We start from the raw sequence: 24,811 nt of genomic DNA, 5'->3' as shown, positions 1-24,811 counted from the left end.
TTTTTTAGGAATATAAAATTTGTTTTGATGACTCCACACTGTTCAACTGGGAATTCAGGAGTAGACCGGGTCTGTGTTAACTTGGTATTTCAAAGGTAAATTGGACCCATGCAGAAGAGACACCAAAGGTCCAAGCTTCATTGTTTCATAAATAATGTATTTTATTTTATTGCATATGGCTATTAAGGAGGGTACCCACGGTCAGTACAGACTAAAATACAACGCACTACCCTAGTCCAGTTTATCCTCGTCTCCAGCAGCGCCACACCTGCCCTATGTACAGCGCTCATGGAAGACAGGGTGAGGGAAGTCAAGTCTCTTCCTAACACGATAGCAAGAAATATATTTAACATCTTCGTATCCAGAAACAATACGTACCCAAAAGAAAACACTGTTTACTAACTGTTAAAGTTTATATAGCAAAAAATATTTTAAATTTAAGGTAAGTCAGGCAAAATGTACAAAGACCCAATATACAGTGTGAAGTTTTAGCAAACATAACATTTATACATTTTGGTTCATTTCTGTAAACTAAATTAAAAATGTAAATATTGCATATGCCTTTTGTTTTTTGAAATGTACAGGATAGAGGAGAATTTAGTACAGCATCGGCATTTTCAGGTGCAGTAGGGACATGAGCCATCTGGATCGAGTCAAAACCTACACATCTAGCACTGCAACCAGGAAGGCCTGTGTTCGGTCCTCTGCCCCTGAACAAGTACCATCCGCCGATTCCTAGTGTCCCACAACGAAATAAAACTGGAGATTTTGTACATCTTAATAAAGTCTAGCGTACACTGAAACTGACCTTCAAACTGACATGGTATGTGTGGCCTACGCACTGCTATGATGTGTCATCTCAGCAAAGTAAAACCTTAATGCTCGGGGATCACTTTACATTCAACTTTGTCTTGCAATACAATCCTCTGTTCTAAGGTTCACACAGAAGCAGGAAGACTTTTGCACTGCCATTACATATATTTTTTTAAGACATTGAATTTTTTGGTCTTCCTCTAAAAAGCCTCATTTAATGCATTATTCTATAGTGATATATCTCTATATATTTATATATATTTTCTCCAACAACAACAAAACCAATTAAAAAAAAAAACAAACAACAAAAACAAAAAACCAACAACTCAATCTCCAAGCATTAGTGCAGCCTCTACAGGACGATCAGGGAGACAGGCACTGGGGTGGGCGGTGCCTCCTGCCACGTGTCAGGGTGGCAGGCTGACAGACACTCTGTGGGGAAGCTCAGCAGTCCTAGGTGACATCTGCGACAATCGCCACAACGCCAACATTCTCGAAACACTGAAAACACAGAACAAGGGTAGCCTCAGCCTCATCAAGCAACACAGACTGTGAGAGACGGCACCGCTTCTCCTCTCATTTCTCTAATTGCACAATGGCTGGAATGACTTTTCTCTCTCTTTCTCTCTCTCTCTCTCTCTCTCTCTCTCTCTCTCTCTCTCTCTGTTTGCGCAGCCTTACTGATCAACAAAATAGCATTATCTTAAAGGTAATACATTTAAAAAGCTAAATCTGCCAAACCTAGACCAGCTCTGAGCTGCTAGCATGCCTACGTGAGTTTTTGGTTAGAGAAATGCAGGCCCAGATTCAGGACAGCAGAGACATCTGAGCTTGTGGATAGGAGAAAAGGCTTTTGCGATTTGAAGTACCTACACAAACATCTACACAGAGAAGTTAGATACACCAGTCAAAGATACAAAGAGGTAAGTCATGCCCTCTAGCCCCCACCCGCCCCCACCCAGCTGATTGATGAGCTTCAAAAGTAGGTTGCTTCAGTTATATTTAATAATTATTCTTAGAATCCATCTTCAAAGTCCAGTCCCAGATTTCACTCGGTGGAGAATCATCAGTCCCACACCGGGCTCTGTGTGCACATGAACACGGCCGGTCCTGGCAGGTCCTGGCTGGACTCCGAGTCTTCTCGGGCGCCGGAGGCGGGGGGGTGCACTGGACATGGATTTGCAGAAGGTCCCGCTGTGACCAGCCCGCAACCCAGCTTTACCTTGAACTGAGGTAGGACTGTGGTAGTTTTGAGTGTAAGCCAGTCAATACCAGATTTTACCACTCCAGTGGGTGTGGGAGAATCTCCCAGCATGCTGAGGGGTACACCCTGCTTTGTAAAACACGAAAGGAAGAGGAAGTTAAGACTCTGGCCACAATTTAAGGCCAATGGAAACATCCAATTTGCTGGAGAAGAACTTTATCTGCTAATTTAGTTATGAAACAAAACGAAATGCAACACACACAGCACAGTCATGGATGCCCCACGGAGGGGGCAGCGAGGGAGGCAGCAGGCGATCGTGGTGTCGGCTTCTTGTCTAACACAGTTCACAGATGTCTCAAAATGTATGTAGAGTTACTCAGATGGGAACGAAACATGAAAGCAGCTTTGGGTTGGAGGCGTGCTGAGCATCTCCTCGGAGCACAATTTTCTCGACGTGCGACCTTGCGGTGCAGTGGAGGTCCACCAGGGCTTCACTCTGAAAGAAAGAGCAGAGACCTCAGTCATGGCTCCCAGAACAGAGCAAACTCCACAGCTCTGTGCGAGAACCCGCAAGATATGGGTCCCTCCCCAGAAGGAGGTACTTTGTCCCTCCTCAAGAAACAGGAGAACATTATCATTCACTGTGATGACAGCCAGGTCTCAGATGAGCCCTGTGGCCATGCTCTACCTTAAACAGGTAAATTTTCCTCCCTGGTAGATGTATTCACCTATCTTCCATGTTAGACACACCAACCTGGCCCTCAACTCACAGATGCTTGTCACTTTCTTTGTGGATCTAGTTCCTTGTCTGTCCATTATGAGTTCAGACTCTGATTCTATGTCTCAAGCCCTTTCTGCTCTTGTCATTTTTGAAAAAGGGTCTTTTTTTCCCAGGATAGAAAGCCTGGGACAGTGATCCTCCTATTTCTACTTCCCATGATTAGCATATTTCTTTTGAGACGTAAGCTCCAAAATTTTTGTGCCAAGGATTGACTGGAACCATGAGTCTCCAGATCTCAGTGTCCAAGAGCTGGGATGACAGGTGTATACCAGAGACCAGCTACAGGTTGAGATGGGATCTGGCTTTGACCCACAATCTTCCTGAATAGCTCAGATCACAGGTGGAAGACACTGTGCCCATCCCAAAACTTTAAGTTTTAAATAGTACTGGCTAAGATCCAATAAGCGGCAAGGACACAATTCACCCATGCATTTGTTCATACAAAGGCCCTTCAACAACTTTTCTTTTGGCTTTTATCCTGGTGCAGGGTCTCCTCTAGATTTAGAGGGAAGAAGACACTGACTAAAGCATGTGTCCTGGCAGGGAGACAGATGTGCCTCCAGCACCGGAGAAAGAAGCAGGACCCCACCCTCAGCACGGTCACCAGCTGACACGTGCATGAGCCTGGGATATGATGTTTTGCACACATTCTCGTATACACACAGGTATAGCACTCCTGCTTCCCATGGGGCCCCTGCTACGAGGGGAGAGCAGAGAGACCTGAGTCTCCTGGCCTATGGGACTTGAGTCCACGTTTGCTATTCCCTAGCATTCTGCACTAGCAAAGAGGCCAGTTTGTCCCGGTTCCCTCCCAGGGCCTCTTAAGGCAGCCGTACTGACTTAGAGACAGTCCACAGCACCTGCCGAAACCCCACAGTTGTACCCAGACTGACCCTACAGACGCAACCCCAGGAGCAAACACAGAGAAACCAGAGGCAGCTTGCTGAGCCACAGCAGAAGGATCTGGACGCCATGGAGCCCTGGGAGACACAGGTACTTTTCTGTTACTTTCTCATAGAAAGAAGACCCTGAGACAGAATTTGGCTGCTCTGACTGATATTCAAACTGCCTTTCCCCACTGTGAGTTAGTGGCGAAGACTGTGCTCTACATGCCGGCCAAGGCACTAAATGAGCCCAAGCTATGAAGGCACCTGCCCAGGATGCCACAAAGTGACATCCAGATACCCAACTCCAGAGGTGGACTCGGCCACAGCCAGGCATGCTGGCCACACCGCCACATCCACTCCCCTGCTCTAGCCAGGAGAGGCGGGGCTGGACAACCAGGCTACAGATCCAAGGGGCTGGGCTTCATGCTCATTTATTCCTAAGCTAAGTTATGGGCCTGGTTCATTCAGCACAAGAAACAAGAGAGTGTTTTCTAACAGCACTGCCCCGACATCCTCAGCCTTAAATATTCATGCTTCCTGAGGCTGAGATTGTAGCAGGTATTTATTTATCCATTACCTCTGTTCACTCCACAAAAGCAGCAGACAAGTAATTTACAGCCATTGCTTGCATGTGCTTAGGAAGGAAGGCAGACTTGGAACTCAGGTGTGAAACAGAACATACTGGAAACCTGGGAGACTCCCAGTGTTGCTCAGACAATGGAACACACACACACACATGCACGCACGCACACAAGTGCACACACACACACACACACACACACACACAAGTCTGCTCCCAGAGCTGGTATGACTGGGACTGGGATTACAAACACACCCCAGAGCAACCTTCACCTTAGACACTGCTCTGGAAAGCTCTGGGACAAGCCTTCGGAGCAGCATGGCCAAGGAAGTTGTTCTGCCGTGGGTTGCAGGTCTCATGGGCAATAAACATAATCCCTACAAACCAGTTCTAATTCCACCCTGTCTCATCTGCTGAACACAGCCAGCAAATGCAAATGAGCAAGAATGCCCCTACCATGGCTTCAAGGCTTCAACCCACCGGCCCTGCTCCCTAAAAGAGAGGAGGGAGCAGGAGAGGGAAGAAGGGACAAAAAACCAAGGCACTGTTATTAAACAGGCAGAAAGGCTACATGCAATACGTGGAGGAAGTGTCAGAATACCGAGATGTCACAGCACCAGAGAGCAGAGTGCCACAACCACAATTACACTGGGGAAACCCAAGCAAATACCAAGGCCAGATTGTGCCAGCAATACACACAGCATGTCTGTTCTAGCCAATGAGGTCAGGCGTCACTGTGGCCAGTCATTCTGACTCACACCTATATTTTCATTATGGTTTTCTCAATTTGTGTTTGTACACATTTGAATTCAGGGTTATAGTCCAGTGTCCACAACCCAGTCCACATGCCTGGATCACAGCAATTCTACTCACTGGGTTCTCTCTGAAGAGCCCTGCTTGTCCCCACCCCAACCTCCCCACCACCACTGTCCCAGGTTGGGCAGAGCCAGAGGAGGGCAAAGCAGCCCCTGAATTCAGACAGTAGTGTGGTGTCCACACACTAGGGCATCTCTGAGTTCATAGTGCAGAAAGATTCTGCTTTTCATAGCAAAGACAAGACCAAAACCAAATACTTGTTAGGTGCACGCGTGCACGCGCACGCACGTGTGTGTGTGTGTGTGTGTATGTGCGCGTGCATGTGTGTGTATATATATATACATACATGTATAGTTATATATATAGTTATATTGTTATATATTGTTTCTAGTCACAAATACACTTAAGAAAAAAAATAGATTCTTGGGTAAGTTTGATACTTTTCAGGCCATCTCAGTGCCTCATTTAGACCTTTTAGACTAAACATAGAATTAGGAGGGGACATAAGACTTCAGTCACAGGAGAAATTCCTTGAAAAGTAAGCCTGATAATTCAGTATCTCTTTACTTCACTGAAGGTGAAAAACTCTCATGAGAAGGGGAAAATAAGCACTGCTGGGTGTGATAACAAGTAAGCCAGAGATTCTAAGAAAAACGGTCATTAAACTTTCTTTTAAACTGGGGGGGGAAAGCAACTTAAAAGGAAAACCCAGGTGAGTAAGCAAGCTGTGACAAATGGGACGGCACTTTTATAAGCTCCGCAGGCCGCCGCCCTCCCCATACCTGCTGTTAGACATTCCCCGATGTCGAGTTGCAACTTGCTCATGACACAATCAGGGACAGGATGAGAAAATCTAGTTTTCTCATAGGCTGGATGAATAAAAGGTATCTGTCCCTTTAACCCTCTGTGTGAGACCCAGTGACTTGGTGCTCCTGGTTCCCAGACCACGAATCACTGGCTTCAAGCTTCCACTCTACACCCCAATCTCCCCCGCAGACCCTGCACAGTCACCACCACGGACAGCTGTCCTTCTGTGGAGGGTCATGTCTGGGTTCGTTCTCTGACCCATCCTCCTGTCTTGCAGGAACAGGGGCAAAATTACAGGAGAGATGGTATTTTCTTCCTTCCCAAACACCTGGGGCACCAAATGCCTCCTGGCTCATTAGTGGACTTCATTCAAATTGGGAAATGTGCTGGCTCTAGCCTATACCTGTCCACCCTGATGACTAGGGACTAGTCACTCTGCTCCTGGGAACACCATGGGAGACAGAAGGGTGTGCTGGGTGTCCAATGTGGGCCAAAAGTTTAAACTTCTACCCCATATCACCAGCTTTTTGTAAAAAAAAAAAAAAAAAAGTAAATAAATGTTACCTGCAGTAAGTAATGTCATGCCATGTTGGAGAACACAGCACCAGGGAACATGCAGATAGTAAGAAAACCACCGTCAAGTGGAGCCACACAGTTCAGTTTTATGGAAAGAGAAAGCAGCTCAAACGCTTCACAAAAACCCCCAGTTCCCTTATGTGGCTGTATTCAGACCTCTAGACCTGTCCGTGTGACTACCGCCTGTTCCTTCCTCACCAGAGTAACCCGTTTTCCTCTCCATCTTTAGGTACTTTTTTTTTTTAAGAATCTAAGTCTAAGTGGATTATGTAATACTAGTTTCCTACATCGGTTCTTTATAAAACTCTCCTCAAAGGACACCACAAATAATACCATGGTATCTGATCCTGCTCCCCAGATGACACTTACCTGTTGCATGTATGCTTTAGAGACGTCTTCCTTGCTAAAACGAGTCTGGCCAGGCTTTCCTGGTCTGTGTTCCCAGCACCTAGCACCATGCTATTAGTCCTTAACCAAGCTACGCCTAACTAGGAAAAAACACCCCATGTGGTCTAAGCCAATGCTCCTGGGGGAAGGGGAAAGCTGAACACAATTTCCTAAAGGAAAACAACATTTTAGGACCAAGACCCAGAAGTAGGAGCCCTTTCATCTTAAGGAGAATGATATTCCAAAGCAGAGATCAGTAAAAGCATAGCTAAACCTGGCCTGCAGCCTGTCCCTACAAATAAAGTTTTATTGGAACACAGCCTACTCCCACAGCACTTCTGCCTTGAATATAGCTGGATAGCTCTGACAGACACTATATAACAATGAAGCCCCAAACACTTATCATCTCCCTTGACAGAGAGCCTGTCAGCCAGGATGGGCAATTTGTCAAAATTAAGACTGTGTGTTTCCATCTGTGTGTTACACCTAAGTCTAACTGATATCCTTCCCTCAGAAAGTATCTGCAAGCCTGTGTCCTTCAGAAAGCTGATACTATCTACCAATACCATGCTATCCTGTTACAGACCCTACAAAGACCATGGAGGAAGCCATGGAGAGATCATGTGGCAAAGCAGCCCACCTCTGGCTCTTCCACTCATAACAAGAGGCGCTGAGTACATCTGCTCATCACCACACACACATGACCCTGGTGCTCTTGATTCTATGAGGGTACAGCTGCACACATCTGCTCTGAAATTCATAGCCAGGTCATTTGAACATGTCATTCTAAGTACTATTCTTCAGCTCTGGTAAGAATACTGGGGGGGCAAGTAATAAAATTTGCATTAAAATTACCAATAACCTATAAGCCATGTAATTATTTTCCCAGACTTAACACAGACTTAACACATTTTTTGCAAGTATGAATTATAGCCATATAAATGGTAAATCTTACACTTGCAATACAAATGTTTTTAGTTTTCCTGTCATGTTAAGAAAACATGGAAATCAATGTTTAAATGAGGTCCATCTCCAAATGGCTTGGATTTCTGTTTGTTTTGTTTTTGAACTCAGGGTCTCACATTCTTGCTTGGCTTTTACCCCAAGGTAGGTACTCCACCACTTGAGCCATACCTCTGCTTCTGGCTTTTTGCTGGTTTAGGGGAGGTAAGTCTCATGGATTTTTCTGGCTTGTAGTTAGCTTCAAACTGTGATCCTCGATCTCGGCCTCCTGAGTGGCTAGGATTACTGGCATGTGACCTGCTTTTACATACCATTGAAGCGGAACCTGTCTTTCCTGAGAATACTTACACAACTCTGGAGGTAAATTCTCAACCAGACTAAGAGGATCTAGGCAAGAGAGGATGGTGCCTCATCTTCTCTGGGAGGAGCTGGTGATATCACAATCCTCCTGTGACTGAGATGTATCTGAAAGCCCAGCTCAGGAGCCACACACAGTAGTGGTCTCTCCCCACCAGGCCCCGGGGTCTGTGGCTGTGTTGGACACACGCAGCTGCTCCCTGGGGTGACTCAGTGCAGCCTGGCTGACACTCCAGAACCACATGCCTTCCACGTACACTTCCTGAGTGGAAGACTCAGGCAGAGCTGGAGCCCCAGGACCTGGGAGCACCCCCACTAGCTCTGCAATCCTCAGCCATACGGGAGCCCCTCCCTCCACGAGGGACTCTCTCCCTGCCCCAACTCCATCCCCCCAAGCGAGGCCACTGTAAAATCACTAGATGAGATTCTAAATATAAAGCATAATCACAACCGACAAATGATACATGGATGCCAATTCACACATAAAGTAACACATACTAGCCGTGTGACTCATGCCCAGTCCCCTCGGTTTCTTCCTGTACCTTCAAACGCTGTTACATGCAGCCACATGTTGGACTCTGAACTACAAAGCCTTCTCCAGGCCAGGCGGCCCGGAGCTGCCTGAGGGCTGACCGCTCCCACGGCTCCCGGCCAGTGCCCTGGCCACAGGTGTCTGAGCACACCTGCTGACGTGGCCCCCTCCATCCAAACTACAGCCGTGCTGACATCACAGGACTAACCAGGGGCCAAGAAGCCTTGGCATAAAATGAACTCCTCCTAATGAGAGCTTCCAAGGAGGCAGACTCCTTGTCCCTCTCCTGGTCCCCAGAGGGCAGCTGCGTGCATCTCCGGCAGCAGTGTGGCAGTACAGGACCAGGCGGGTAGGGGTGGGCGGGGGTGGGGGTTGGGCTCCCAGCTCCACTGGCCTCTCTGGTTCACACAGAATGTGTGCACTAAACTCCTCTGCCAAGGCAGAAATCCCATCCCAATCAGAAACCGCCAGGCAGGCGCATGGCAGCGGCATGCCAGCTTCAGAACCCCGACCACAGCGCCCCACGGCGGGGATCCATACACATTCCAGGCACAAGGACTCTCAGGCCCAGGACGTGGACTTCGGAGACTCACTGGCAGCTCTAGGGACACCTTCAAAGCAGGCTTGCAGGAGAGGGTGGACGGGGCTCACCCTCCTGGAATGGCCATCAGGGTGCAAGGCTGCACCCAGGGTCCCTGGCTTCTTGACTGGAGAGCAAGGATGACATCGCTCAGGCCTGGAGACGGTGCCAGCCCCCCTGGTGGCCACATCAGTGGACACGTCCCCACCCACCCAGCATATGGCATGAGCCCCAGAGGACAAGAGCCGGCAACCGCAAGCTGCAAGGGAAGTTATCAACTCAGAGAAAGGACACTGCCCACATGGAAGAGGCTGGACTGCAAGGGAACCATGTCCCCAGTCCCTGTGCCTCAAAGCTGTGTGGGAGTCCCGGCAGGCCCGCGCCTTCCTGGACGCCCGCACAGGCCATGACCTGGCGAGGAGAGCAGGGAGAAGGCACCGGCGGGCTCCATGTGTGCGGAGGGCATCCGCTCCCCCAAAGCTCTGCCCTGGAAGTGGATCTGACCACCAGGAACTTTCTGGTATATGTGAAATTGTGAGAGCTGATTTCTATCTCATTGAGTTTGCTTACAGAGCAGCAGGTTAATTTTATAACTTCTACTAGGAACTATAAACCAAAATGTCTCCACTTCTGCCCAAGGCTGAGCTGGACGCAGCAGCACTCAATGGCCAGAACAGAGGGAGAGAGACAGACAAGGTCAGATGAGGTCAGAGGCAGCTTTCAGTCCAGGAGCTAAGGGCAGCCAGGAGACCCCAGGGTGGGAGAGGGGACCAACAAACCCATGGGCCTGGATGCAGCCATGTGCCTGCCATGAGGTAAGGGAAGATGGAGGGCCTTAAAGCCAGCATGGAGCAAGCTAGCATCTAGGATGGAGGACTGGCGTGATTAGATCGTGCCACATAGGAAACCTCCACATAGTAGCACCCACCTCCAGTGCCGGGAAAGGTGGGGCTGGGCAGGACTCCCAGCCAGGTGGACCCCAGGCCAGCCCTGGCTGCCTCTTCAGTCATTGATTTGGCAGGGTGGACCAGGATGCACAAAGAGTCAGCTCTGGGGCAATGCTGTCTACCTGGACTCTCAGGAGACCCAGTGCACTTCCTCTGTTTGTGAACTGGCTTAAGACTTGGGACTGTCCACTGCACTCTGCCTCCCTCGGTCAGTAGAGGACCCAGGTAACAGTAAGTCAGTGCTCACAGCCTGAGTTCTAGAGCTCAGGACACAAGGAATCATAGGTACTTTGCTGCAGTGATTATACACTTGGTACCAAGACCATACGCAGCCAGCGCTGCTGATAAACTAAGCTACAGGTGGCATCAGAGGAACACCATGCCAGAAAGAGTTGGTTCCACGCTATCTTTAACATTTTAATTGGACCCCAAATGCCAAAATGTCATTCTGTTTGGAAGCTGCCTTTACAAGGTAATTCCCACTAAAAAACAAACAAACAAACAAAACAACAAAAAGAACTACTTGTCAAAATCTCAAAAGTGTTTGCAAATGTGTTGACGTTTATTTATGCTGGTTTTGTGTGCTTTTTATAATCTAGTATTGCATCCCAGCTCATTGAGGTTTAAATTTTACTTTTGTGTCTGTATGGGGGCTTGAACTCAGGGCTCCCTGCTCTTGCTTAGTGTTTGTTTCACTCAGGGCTGGTACTCTACCACTTGAATCACAGCTCTACTTCCAGCTCTTTGCTGTAAATGAGAGTCTTACTGGCATTTCTGCTCAGATTAGCTTTGAGCTGTGACTCTCAGCCTCCTGGGTAGCTAGGATTGTAGCTACAAGCCACCAATGCGTGACTTTTTTTTCCAATTAATTATTTTGCTTATCCTATGAGCTAGATTATTTTTCTGAAGCCAACTTCAATTAAAGTACCTTTTCACTCTCAGAAAGAAAAGGCAGCCTCCACAGTGCTGTGGCTCCTGCATCCTCTAAAATGCACACTTTCTTCCAGTGAACTGTACATCACAAATCTACCTGACAATGACGCCAAAGTCCTTTCTAGAAGTTTCACCAAACTCATTTGGCAAAAACAACTGGAAGGGCGTGTTCCAGCTGTCCACTTCAGGTGTTATTTTAGGTCACTTTTATGTAGGAAGACAGGAAACAAGGAATGCCTACTGTCAATTCAGAAAAAACAGAAGCTGCTCCGTTTGGTAATCTATCTTTGAAGAAGTGTGTCAAGGTACAAGCAGTAGGCCCTCCTTTTCCAGGCAGTGCTGTTGGTGATGTCTGTGTGCCCCGGGGTCCTAGTGCCGCCATTTCTGATCTCCAAACAAAACAAGCTGCTCATGCAGTATAATCCCTTCCCTGTCTAATCCTGCTCACTGCTCAGACTTTCCAAAGCACTATTTGCATAGTTTTTAAGTTTAGTAAGGACATCTTGGCCTATTTCCAAGACTTGCCTCCTGATTCACAATTTCCCCCATTTGCCCATCCATCAGAGGCAGCCCAAGTTCTGAAGGAGAGAGGCCAGGCAAGAGCTGGGTGGGGCCAAGCCTGGAACAGAGGGGAGCGTGGCCTAACTCAAAGGCAAGATCTGGCAGCTTCGCTCACACCTGGAAACTCACAGGATTACACGATCACTGACGTCAGCACCTTCTTATGTCCACAGCTTCAGGCAACGAAAGCACTGCATTCCTAGGTCCTTAGCCCCCACACAGAGGCACATATTCCCAGAGGACTCAGAAGCTGGCACAGGAGGGTCTACTGAGGCAGGAGGAAGACCCCCTCCTCCCAATTCCAGATCATCCTAGTTTTCTCAACTAAATCAGTGCTCAATAAATTCATTATGCAGATGGGGGAGGGGAAGGAGCTGAACCTAACATTTGCCCTTAGCTGGAAAGAAGTTGCTGGTGCCTCACGCCCAGCAGGAAAACCACTCCCATTTCCTCTGTCCTGTGGAAGGCGCCCCCTCCCCCGCCTCTAGAGCTAGGGTGCTGCTGGGTGACTGGCTGTGCATGCTGCCACTTTCTAGAAAAAGAGCACACTTCAAAATGTTAGCCAGTGCTGGCCACACATCCCATCGCCCAGAGCACCAGCACACATTCACCTGTTGTGTGTTCTGAAACATGGGACATCTTATGAGTTCAAGCACTCCTAGTCACATAAAAAATGGGGCAAAAGAGCTAGAGCAGCTTGGTCCAACTACATCTGTATGAAACCATTTCTCTTATGTACAAATCCAGTAAAGTCATTTTTTAATCTCCTAATTAAGATTTCAAAGGATCTTAAAAAAAAAAAAAAAAGGTTGAACTCCTCTGAAGATAGCACCCAGTAACAACTGATGACTTATTTGGTCCTTAGGCAGATTCTAAATTAGTCAGTTCTCAGATAAGTTTGTCATTAAATAGGTGGATGACCCATATTGTAGAAAACCGCTAGTGAACTTGTTTGTAATGAGGAGTGGATGGTATTCCCACCCATCCAACATCCCTGGGAGCAGGGCAGGCAGGCCCTGGCCTCAGCACACAGGACTTGGGATTGGAGGACAGCCTCAGCTTGGCCTTCAGGTCTGAACTATCTCAACGAGCACATGATGTAGCATCCTCCTGATTCCTCCATCCACTGCCTTTCACCCCAATTATCCCATGTGTGAGCACCTTCCTTTCTGTTTCTGACTTCCAGGGAGCTATCTCAGCTGGTATCCACAGAAGGGCAGGATCTGTCCTAAGGGAGCAGGCTACATCCTGGAGGAGAGTCAGCCAGGGTCACAGAAGACCCAAGGAGCGCTCTGCAATGCTTCTCGCAATATTTACAAACAACACTGCCCTCATGAGACCGCTGACCTTGAATAAGACACCAAGTTCCTGGGCCTCTGTTTTCATAACCTTAAAATAAGCAAGGTACATTATGTCAGCGCCTCCAACCCATGCCCTCAGATACCCTGGCATTTGTTTGTTAGTGTTTTTCAGATTGTCACCACAGAGTTGGAGCAGTTTTAATGGACTTGGGGGTGGAGGCATCTTGCCAAATATCCAGTGTGCTTTACTAAAATGCATTTTGAAAACGGCTAGAGGAACAGACAGCCTCCCCCCTGCAGACAGAATTCCAAGGAGTGGAGCTGGGTCCCTCACCACCACAGATCCACCAACAATTCAGTCATGAACTCTAAAATTCACCAGCAGCAACACAGGAGCCACGGTAGTAACAGCAAATCCTAAGCTCTTCACCCTGGCAGGCATTGAAGTGGTTATAAAACCAAGGGCTTCCTCCAGTGCTGCCTTTCCCCCCTTGGCTGTGCCTGTCTGACTCAGGCCCATGGCAAGTCCTCATGCCCCTGTGGTCTCTACACTTCCCCAGGGCTCACTGGGACCTGAGAGGAGCCATCACTCCTCCTGCTCAGTGTCCTTGGGCAGGTCTCTGTCCTCTCTGAGATGAAGGGTCTTTTCTCCCCCCGCAAATAGGAACTTAGTTGGCCCTGCTCACATGGTGGGATGTTTTGTAATGTTGCATGACATCACGTTTAGAAATATCTTCACACTATGAAGCAAAGCAAAGAACCTCTGAATTTTACCCCAGTTCTTTGCCCTATGGAATTATCTTTCATAACTGACCAAAATACTGGCTCCAATGCACCCAACTTCAAGATCATTCTTTCAAAACCAGTAACTGTGCACCAAGTGTTAGGATTGTTGGTGACACATTTTGGCGGCAACAGATGAGGTCCAGAGAATTCACAGAGCGAGAACGTCTCACGGTCTCAGGTCCTCTACGTTGTGCTGTGCATTCTCCCACACAAAAAAGCACAAATTGTTCTTAACTCAAGCACATGAATTTTAAGGTAACAAAATCATATCATAATAACTATTTTTATGCTTTGAGAAACCCAGAACTTAATGTAGCATAAAAATTCACTCAAGTATAAGTACCAGTTCCATATAAATAGATCACTTATCTAACAGTAAGATCATAATTATGCTTAAGGTATCGCATCAAGTTTCAAATGGGTCACAAACTCTATCATTAGTATTTGAGTTTCATTTATAAGGAAAAATAACTGTTGCTACTTGGACTATGATTGGACAAAACATACACACACACTCACACACACTCTCACAAACCTATCATCCCCAAACCAAATGCTGGTGTTTCTTATCTAAAATCCTAGCTACTCAGAGGCTGAAATTGGGAGGATCGTGGTTTGAGGCAAAAAAAAGTTTATGAGATCCCTCATCTCATCAGAAATAGCTATGTATTGTAGTAAAAGGACCTTACATACAGGCCGGTGTGGGCCTAAACAGGAGACCCTATCTCAAAATTAAACAGAACAAAAAGGGCTAGAGCTGTGGCTCAGTAGCAGATTGCCTGTGTAGCAAGCACAAAGCCTTGAGTTCAACCCCCAAGTACTGTGCACACTCATGCATGCATGGCACACCCCCCCCCACATACATACACCATCAGCTTCAATACTCTATAAAACAAACACTAAAGACCCAGTATTGACACAGCACAATACATGTAACCATTTATCTCTAAAGTATATGTCCACAGACCAAAATATTGGACCAAGTATTCCAAATTGCAGTAAAAGCACAAGAAGTGATAAATAGAGCTCCAGGCAGAAGCACCACATATGGTATAAGAAAGGCATGCCAAGGTTAAAGACCTGGAGTCTTTGAAAAAGTAACCATGATGTGTCTGTTTTACCATTCGCACGCAGTGTTCAGTTAAGAAGGAAGACCAGCAGGCACAGACCTACCTGGCATCCTTTGCACTATTTACAGAGCAAGCTCCTGGCACAGGCACATCTCTCCTAGCCTTCCCTACCCAGCCTCCACCTGCGTCCATTATCTCGGTACACTTTCAGCACCAGTCTTAGTGGCTCTCCTGAACAACACGGAGTAACCCGCGACCGCCCCTGACCTCAGCACTTCCTCCCGCACAGCCTTCCTGTGCTCTCCAGAAACAAAGTGGCATTGAATCGGCCAGCAGCATCCACCCTCACCAATCCGAGTCGCCGCTGCTGTCTGGATAAGCGCGCATACAAGCCACAGAAAATCCACCCAGTGTCCCAACCCAGGTGGATAAAAGGATAGTCACAGAACTCGGGACTGGTAAGTCCCCTCACCTTTTACAAAAACTGGCAATTCTGAAAATTTAGAAATTTTACTTAGCTCATCTAGACAGCATCTACAGAGACATGTGTTTTACTCCTGCTGATCTAGAGAAACAAAGTGCAGAGAAGACATCCCCTGCCCCATACACACACACACAGCCCCAGAGGGGTGTGCTAGGCTGGGCTCCGTTTCCCTCTGCCTGTTTCCCGCTCTGCACTTGGCGAGGCAGATAAGAGTAAAGTTACATTTCCCCTTCAGTTTCTAAGGTGAAATGGGAGCAATGGATTCTATGCTACCCCACAAACAAAACAAAACAAGACAAAAAAGCCTTTCCACTTGCCAGATCTGATACCACAGGTTACCTAGCTCCTGGAACTGTGCTTGCACAGAATTGCGTTAGTAGGAATTTTAACAGAAAGCCATTATGCCCATACTGTCAGTGAGCCTTCTGCCAGCCCTTCTCAAAAGAGCTCCATTACAACAGAGATCCTGCTAAAGAAAACCAAACACTACCTATCTACCAAAATTCCTCTTTGGGGGGTAGAAGAACAAAACAACCAAACATCTTCCTCCTCTACTTTGACAACCAAACAGCTCAGTGCTACAAATCAAAACTATACTTGTGAAACCAACCCCCAGACAACAAAGCCAGGAAAGTTCCGGGTTCTGCTAGCCTTTATTCTGCCCTCTCCATGAAGCCCCACCCAAGTTTTCCTAAATGTATATTCTGATGATATATTATGATCTTGTCAAGAGCTCTCCACAGGGGAACAACTTCTCAAAGGGAATCTAAAGTGGGCTTTGAAGATGGGTCAGAAATCAGGCAGTTTTCCTGCATTGTTATTCTACTGTGAAATGTGAACCACTACTTTGTTACTTTCCAGAGTTTTCCACGAACAAATCTTGTTTTGTTTTCTTCTGCTGGCTGGTGATCAAACCCAGAGCCTCTCACATGTGTAAAGAATCTACCACTCAGCCAGGGCTACACCTAGCTCTCTGAAGAAACCCTAGGCTAAAGGAGGAGGGAGAGGGAGGGACACTGGTTCTCATTGAACGTAGAGATTCGTGCAGAGAAGCAGCCAAGGCAAGCATTTCAGGAGGCGCTGCCTACTAAGGGCTTGGTGGGGGTGCCCTGCCACCCCCAGAACTCCATCTTCACCAGCTCAGCATCACAGCCTGCCTGCATGAATCAGAGGATCTTCCAAAACATTTGGTGTTTATGTTCTCCGCTGTCTCTCATGGGGCCTTGAGACAGGGCAAGAGAAAGATTAGCATCACCCCATAGCAGCTAGAAACCTAGAAGCAGGGGTGAAGCAGCCTGCCCAGTCACACGCAGACTCAAGAGCAGCAGCCGGAAACCTGGCTGCCTGGCTCCACGCACTCTGCTTCTTCCGTCTCTGAAGTACTATTTTCGTAAAGGTTTCTCTTTCAATAAAGGAATCAGAACAAGCCACGTGACTTTCATTCACGAAAGCCTGTGTGTTTTCTCAGGCACCTTGGCTGTCTCCTGGTGCAAAGAGGGTGGGGCGCCCTGCACCATATTTCTATCCACATAGCCCAGGGCACCTCCCAGAAGCAAAGCCGGCCCATGCAGCCTTCCTGAGGCTCATGGCACTACTTTACGACTTGGAGGGGCAATACCTTCCAGACAAGAGTTCCAATTCTTACTCTTCCTTTGGAAACACTTTTAATTTCAGACTCTTTTTACTCCAAAATAGGAGTGGATGGTCTTTATACCAGGAAAACTTAAAAGTAGATGCTTTTTGTAGTGGTAGTTCTTATCTAATCTGTTTGCTACACACAAACCAATTTTAGAATAAAAAGCCCCTTAGTAAGGATGTACCAACATGTCACGAGGGGCCATATCAACCTAGCATACTCATACAGAAATAAAATTAATTTTAAGGAGCTGCTTTCAAACACAGAACATTTAAAAATCCTATAGAACAATCACGTTTTTCTGTATACACACACATAAAACACATGACCAGTAAGATAATAAGCATAAATTAGTACACACATGTACACCATATGTATATACACACAACTAAGGTGTGCTGGCTTTCCAGTCAGTGCTGCACTCAGTTGGTTCCCAATTCTGCTATTACCAATCATTGCTGCAACTGGGCAGCTTGGTTACCATGTGCGCAAACATATCGGTTACCACGTGTGCAAACACTCAGCACTACAGAACATCCCGGGCCCCCACCCCATTATTCTGCTTCCCAGGCACTGACAAGGTCTGATCTACAGCTGATTTGGTTGGAAACTTCTAAGAGTTCGGGCAAAACGAAGCCCATTTCCTGCTACACCCCCTAAAGTACTCGAATCCAACTTTGTAAATCATTTTCCCCAAGGACACTCATCTACGAAAAACCTTTAATCTGTAAGCACCGCAAATAGAGTTTCTACTTGCATGTGTGAGTTTCATGAAAGTCAATGTCCATTCTGAGTTTCTAAACATCCTCTTTCAGTTCCATAGAACGGAACATTCCATGAAGTCCAGTATGTACTGCACAGCAGGGAACAGGCTTCCCTAGCAAGGACCGCAAGCTCGCCTCTCCTTTTCTCCTGTTCCCTGAAGTCATTTTCTAGAAATCCAATTTGGCCTATGTGCCTTCTTTTTAACATGTGGTTTGGGCACAGTTGGACAAATTGGAACTATCTTTTTCCTTTAGCATTGTCTTTTTCCTTCTCATAAGGCTCCTTACCATAATAACCACAGACTTTGGAAAAAGAGCAGCAACTAAAATGACCTCTATTCAGCATGGAACATGCAAGCAAACTGCTGCCTAGACTTCAGAACTGTGAATACTATAGGTGGAGAGCAATTTTACGCCTATGGGAAACCTTAAATAGGACAGACTAAGACAGGTGTCTAAGCAAACTCACCTGCTATAGATCAGAACTGTCACTATTCTACAAGAGGCCACCTACAATGGAATTTTAAGCTGAAATACAGTGGTTCCAGAGGCCTTGAGTCCTCTTGGGTGTGGGCTGGGTTGTAGCCCAGGCTTCCATGGGAAAAAATCACAGTCCTGGACCCATCCACCTCAGCTCTGTGGGTTCCATCTGCCCCTTCAAGACAGGGAGGTGTTCCATCCTCAGGCTGTACATCTAATTAGAAGCAGATATGGGCAAAAAGAGGCTCCCTCCATCTGACTTTGATGTATACCCACGTGGACACACCATATGTTTGCGTGTAAGTGGGTGCACGCATGCGCGAGCCCTCATCTTCCTTCCCCATCCCCTTCCACGCTGCTCTGTTTACATGGTTGATGGCTTGGATGGCAGCTAGCACTTTGATTCCCTGGCACCCTCGCAATTTCACAGTGTTTAATATAACTCCAAGCAAAGTGACCTTCAACTGAAGTCCCCTGAATTAGAACATGGCAGCAACCTCTCGGGCCCTGAATCTGATCATTCCGTCTGACTTTGCCTCTGCCTTTCTACGGCCGTAATAGGAAAGGAAATAGAACAAAGGGTACTCCGCCTGCAGCTATCATTTCACATCATGCATGCTGGGCTTCAGCAGCATTCATCTGGTCTGCTCAGTTTACAAACAAAAGGCATGCGGATCCCCGCAACATCCCATCATCCCCTCTGCCAGTCAGTGCTCAGCTCACACCAGCACCCAGCACAGGGTCTACCCACACTAGTAGTAGGGAACGGTTCCCTCAGCCTGGCCTGCTAACACCCGAACCAACAGCTACACAATTAACAACACTTGACTCTAACAACACTCCAGCTCCTCCTGCCTCCCCTGACAGCCCATTCTCAGTCCAAGGCAGCCAGAAGGGCTGGCCAGCTGCAGAGAGAGCGCAAATCCATCTCTGGTTGCTCATGGATAGTTAATGAGATGGGAAGAGCGCTGAACAGCCTCATGTCCAGCTGTTCTTGGAAAGACCTGTGTTTTTGTCTTGCCCTGTTTCCTTAAAGCACTGATCCTGAGGCCTGGCTGCACTTTTAAACCACCAGGCTACTGTGAGAAACACCAGCATTTTTGATCTCTGTCAGCCCAAGACTGACTATCACAGGGTCTGTAATTCTAAAACTGCCCCACTGGTTTCTCCGAGTTCCATCATCCACACATAACCTAAGGATTGACTAGAGCTGCACCTTCTGTGATGCTCGCCTCTAATCCCAGCATTCAGGAGGCTGAGGCAGGAAGATGGAGAATTTGAAGAGAGCCTGGGCTACCATGAGATGTGTTTCAAAGAAAAAAACGAAAACAAAACCAACCCAATAAAAAGACCTTCGGGCTCTGGGGGAGGCCCCACCTAGTTCACCACCCCACCCTGGGTGGTAAACCAGGGTTCCCAGACAGCATGCAGGGTGCTGCAAGCCCTCCAAGTGACAACCACACCCCCATGGGCAGGCTCCTCCAGCTTCCTGCAAACCTGGGATGCTCCCTTTCAGCAGCCACCCAAACCGATATACCAAGGCCTCTCCTAAGCCTTGTGGCTTTAACAGCGACCTGGGGTCGGGCCAGGCCCACGAGGAAGCAGCCCCCAACGGTCTGCCTCTGGCCATGTCTCACCTTCCACCTCGAGTGGGGCTTAGCCGGTGAACTTCCTCAGAGCCAAGGGGTGGGGAAGGGACTCAAGAGAAATGGGGCTGAAACAAGGCTGAGTCTCCCTCCCACGGGGAAGAAGGCATCAACTGAAACCCAGGGCCCACCTAAGTGTCATTTCCCGCTCCCCCCCCCCCCCCGCGCTCTTCGGGGAAGGGGGGGGTGAACCTGTGTCCGCGCCCGTGCACCGGCGTCCAGCCAGGAGGGAGGCCCAGGGGCGGCCTCCGCCCCCCCCCCCCCGTCCCCACTGGCCTCACCGTTCACCCCGGGCCTCACCTTTCACCGCGGTGGCCTCCTTCAAGTGATGGGACAGGAAGTCCAGGCTGGCGTAGGCGCTGGCGGCGGGCAGGGTACCGGGGCCCGGGCCGCCGCCACCCACCGCGCCGAGGAGCCCCCCCAGGCTGCGGGTCCGGCCCCAGGAGCTCTTGTCTGCGGACTGGGGGTGCTGCGCCGGTGGTGGCTCGTCCCTCACGTCGATGGCGATGTAGTTGAGGCTGCTCTGGAACCCCGACGACGAGGTCTCTCGGCGCAGGGGCGAACCACCGGCCCCGGAGGGACAGCCCGCCAAGGCCCCGGGCTGCCCGGGGGTCCACGCGCGGGCCGGGGGCGCCTGGGGCCCAGGGAGCGGCGGGGCCTGGCCCGGGGCGGCGGCGGGACCCGGCTCGTCCACCGGGGCCCCTCCGGCGCCGCCACCGCCGCCCTCGCTGCTTTTCCTGAGAGACACGTTTTCCACGGAGGCCGAGTTGTGGCGCTTGGGGTTGTGGGCGAAGGAGGGCGACACGGGGGTGACGGTGGTGGTGGAGGAGAAGGTCTCGGAGCTGTGGCGGCGACGGCCACCCTGCGGGTCGGCGCGGATCACCTTGGCGCCCCGGTGCGGGTCGGTGGGCGGGCCGGCCTGCAGGAACGCCTCCACGCCTGACACCTGCTCCATCAGGCTCAGCCGCTTCAGGCCCGACGTGGGGCTGGCCACGCGGGCGCCGTCGGGCTTCGGCTTCGGCGGGGCGGCGATGGGCTGCGGCGGGGTGGCGGCCACGCCGAAGGCCATCTCGGTGTAGTCCCCGGCAGAGTCCCCGAGGGGCTCCGCGGGGGCGCCGGGGCCCGAGGGGGCGGGCGCGGGCGGAGGCCGGCGGTAGAGCTCGGCGGGAGGCGGCGGGGGCAGCGGCTGCAGGGCGGAGGGCGAGGCTGGCGGGCGAGGCGGCAGGGGCGGGCAAGGGGAGGCGGCCTCCGGGGAGAGGAGCGCGTCCAGGGAGCCTGCAGGGTCCCCGCCGCGCCGGGCGCCGGGCTTGGGCGAGCTGAAGTCCAGGTTCATGTAGTCGGAGAGTGGGGAGCGCTGGCGGCTCTCGCTGCTGGTGCCTGGGGTGCCCGAGCCGAGGGATGAGGCCGGGCTGCTGGCAGACAGCAGCGATGAGGAGGAGGCGGCCGAGACCAACAGCGGCGGCGCGGGCGGGGACAGACGCGGGCCCGCCTCGCCGAAGTCAATGTTGATGTACTCGCCGGGGCTCTTGGGCTCGGGGGGCGCGGGATACTCGCGCATGCTGGGCAGGGTCTGCAGCCCCTCCAGGGACAGGCGCGTGGGGCGCACCGCCCGGCAGCGCGGGCCTGGCAGGACCTCCGCGCGGCCGCCGCCCCCGCCGGGCCTCCCCGAGGGGTGCTGAGCCTGGCCGAGGCCCCCCGCCGCGGGCCCCGACCTCTCCTCTTCCAGGATGCGCCCCACGGGGGAGCTCATGAGCACGTACTGGTCGCCGTCGCCGCCGCCGCCGCAGGGGCAGGGTCCCCTGTGCGCGCGGGGCAGGGAACTGTAGCAGAAGCCGCCGCCGGGCGCGCCCCGGGGTGCCTCCTCGAAAAAGTCAGGCGGGGTGCCCGCGGGGCCCGCCTCGCTGGGGGACATGTTGAGGTAGTCCCCGTTGGGGAGCAGCTTGGGGTCAGCATGGTCCGCGGGCAGCTTGGCCCCGCACCACATGCGCATGTACCCGCTGTCATCCGGGGAGCTCTCCGCGGGGGACCCTGCCTTGCAGCCGACCCCCGGGAAGGTCCTGCCCGCGGCCAAGGGGCGCGCGGGCAAGGCAGCGCCCGCGGGGGGCAGGCCGGCAGCGGCGGCGGGGCCGGCCCTGGGCTGCAGAATCTGCTTGGGGGCCGACACACTCGTGGGGCTCATGGGCATGTAGTCGTCGCCCCGGCCGGCCGGCCGGCCTCCCCCCGGGAGGGCGGCGGTCCCTAGGAGGGCGGCGCCCGGGCTCATGGGCATGTAGCCGTCATCCGCCGCCAGGTGGCCGCCGGAGCTCCGGTGGGAGCCGATCTCGATGTCCCCATAGTCCTCGGGGTAGGGGTGGTAGGCCACTCGCGGCGAGGACGCCGGGAAGGGCGGGCAGAGGCGCCCCGAGCTGTCGGAGAAGGTGGCCCGCATCAGGGTGTACTCGTCCAGGGAGGCGGAGGAGGGCTGCGGTGCAGGCCGCTGCCGGGCGGGTGTGGTCAGCGAGTAGGTCCTCTTCCTCAGCCCGCGGTCCTGGTCCGCCCCGTCCCCGGACACCCTGCGGTATGGGCGGCCGCAGGGGCCCGGCGCCCTGTCCATGGTCATGTAGCCGCACAGCTCACCCGCGCTGCCGTCCCGAGCGGGCGGCGTCTCCGCGATCGACTCGGGCGTGTTGCTCCGGCGGCTGCACGGGGCCCTGGGGTCGCCGGGGCTGGAGCCATACTCGTCCAGGGACATGAAGCCGGGGTCGCTAGGGGAGCCCGAGGCGGAGGCGCTGCCGCTGGAGGGGCGCTGGCCGGGGGGCAGGTGCAGTGGGTGCGGCAGGTGCGGGTGCGGGCCCGGGGGCGGCGGGTAGGAGCCCGAGCCGTGCCCGCTGCTGGACGACAGGCTGCCGGGGCTGGTGGCGGCGGGGGGCGAGCGCGCTACAGGCATGGACATGGAGCGGCTGTGCTGCAGCGCGCCCCCTGCTGGCGCCGGCGCCGCCCGGCCCGCGCGGCCGCCGCAGCCGCCGCTCAGCGTGTGCGAGCGGCTCAGGGGCGCGCGCACCGGCCCGGGACTCAGCGGGCTCCCGGCCACGGACACCGGCCTGCCGGCCGCGGGCCCGACCCCGACCCCCGCGGCGGCCGCCGCCGCCGCCGCTCCGCCGTCGCCTTCGCTGGCCGTGCGGACCCGGCAGGAGCCGCACTTGGAGGCGGGAGGGGTGGCGGCCAGGCTGTCGGTGCGCGAGCGCCGCACCAGGCCCGTCTGGCTGGGCGGCAGGTTGACCAGGTGGTGGTGCCGGCGCGCGCCGGGGACGCTGATGGGGTGCGTGGCCGACGACCCCGAAGACTGGCTCTTGCTGCGCGGCCGGAACTCGAAGAGCTCCTTGAGCGCCTTCATGGCCTCCAGGATGGTCTCGTGGATGTTCTGCGCCACTACCGAGTCGTCGGCCTGCATCCACAGCTCCCCGGGGCCCGTGACCGCCGAGCGCCCCACCTCGATGAAGAAGAAGCTGTCCGAGTGGCCGCAGCGGCGGATGTTCATCAGCTGCAGCGTCACCGACGGCTGCTCGCAGTTGAGCTTCACGAAGCCGATGGTGCGCGCCGACAGGCACAGGCGATACACGCCCGTCAGGTTCTTGCTCTGGCCCAGGCCCTTAGGCTTCAGGTTCACCTGCCACACCTCGCGGTAGGCGGCCGTGGCGGGCGCGAAGAGGCCGTAGTTGTCGTCGCCCGCCGCCGCCGCGCCGGCCGAGCCCCCCAGGGCACCGGGCAGGGAGGCGCTGCAGGAGCCGGCGCTGGCCGCGTCGCCGGCGGCCGCGCGGCCCTCGCTGACCAGGTCGGTGAGCGCGCGGTACCAGCCCTCCTGCTCCTGCTCGTTCTCGGCCGCCACGGCGAAGTACTCGTCCTTGGTGTAGAGGGCGATCAGGTACTTGTGCTTGGCGTCGGCGCGCTTGTTGATGTTCAGGCAGCAATCCAGCGCGATCACCCGCTTCGGGGCGCCCGCCTTGCTCCGCCACTTCTTCTCGCTCTCGTAGTACTCGAGCCGCGGGGGCTGCGGCGCCGACCCCCCGCCCGCCGAGGACGGGGCCTCGTCGCTGGCCGCGCCGGGGCCGCGCAGCACGAAGAAGCGCTTGTGGCCGTGCTTCTGCTTGCGCAGGTAGCCGCACTTGCGCACGCTGTGGTTGTTGTTGTTGTTGTTGTTGTTGAGGTTCGGGCCGTCGCCGCCCGCCTGCCCGGTGGGCCCAGGCGGCGGAGGGCTCGCCATCGCCGGCCGCTCAGGCCGCGCGGCCCGGTCCGGCCCGGAGAGGCTGGGGGGAAGGCGGAGGGGCGCGAGGCCCAGGGGCGCGGGAGGGGACAGCTCCCCGCCACCCGTCGCCCGCCGGGCCGAGCACGAGTCCCTCCGGGCCCGGGCAGCGGGGAGGGGTCGGAGCGGGTCCGCGCGGCTCCGGTGGCGCAGCGCGCTCCGCGGGTCCCGAGGATGCCGGGAGCGGGCGGTGGCCGCCCCCCCGGCCGGGTCCGCCCGCGATCGCTGCCTCGGGGACTCGCTGGTTGGGCCGAGAGTCGGGGTCTCTGCGCCGCGGGGCCGAGCCTAGGGCGCGCGCGGCCGCACCGGTGCTGTCGCCGTGCCCGGCGGAGAGGAGACGAGACGCGCTCGGACACTCGGGGTCTGCGCCGCCGCCGCCGCCGCTGAGGCTGCTGCTGCTGCCAACGGCGACCCGGGCTCGTCGCGGTCCCCGCCGCACAGTGAGTAACACATCGCGCACCGAGTGACTGAACTAAGAAGAGCAAAACAACATGTGACTCGGCGTTACGCAGGCACACACGGCGCGGACGCCCCGCCCCTCCGCGCTGGATTGGCGCCGCGGCCCCGGACGGGCGGCGCGCGCGGCCAATGGGCGCGGCGTTCTGGGGGAGGCGGGCCCGGCGCCCCCGCCCCGCCCCCTT

General features: G+C 53.0%; 1 protein-coding gene across 1 annotated transcript; it reads right to left on the bottom strand.

Annotated features, from left to right (window-relative positions):
• Window positions 1-136: 136 nt before the first annotated feature.
• Irs2 (insulin receptor substrate 2) lies at window positions 137-24,678 on the bottom strand. The gene is made up of 2 exons (XM_070002628.1): window positions 20,192-24,678; window positions 137-2,513 (listed from the first exon to the last, which is right to left on the bottom strand). Exons 1-2 carry the CDS (start codon window positions 24,129-24,131, stop codon window positions 2,509-2,511), a joined length of 3,945 nt encoding a protein of 1,314 aa, XP_069858729.1. The 5' UTR covers window positions 24,132-24,678; the 3' UTR covers window positions 137-2,508.
• Window positions 24,679-24,811: the final 133 nt, after the last annotated feature.

Source organism: Dipodomys merriami, unplaced genomic scaffold (genome assembly GCF_024711535.1).
Source record: "Dipodomys merriami isolate MVZ:Mamm:240054 unplaced genomic scaffold, mDipMer1.0.p SCAF_6, whole genome shotgun sequence".
NCBI lineage: Eukaryota > Metazoa > Chordata > Mammalia > Rodentia > Heteromyidae > Dipodomys > Dipodomys merriami.
The sequence above is the reverse complement of the archived record's forward strand: the minus strand, read 5'-3'. Positions and strand labels throughout refer to the sequence as shown.

Excerpts from the sequence above, each read along its gene's own strand:
- Irs2 (XM_070002628.1), bottom strand. The coding sequence starts at position 24,131 with ATGGCGAGCCCTCCGCCGCCTGGGCCCACCGGGCAGGCGGGCGGCGAC.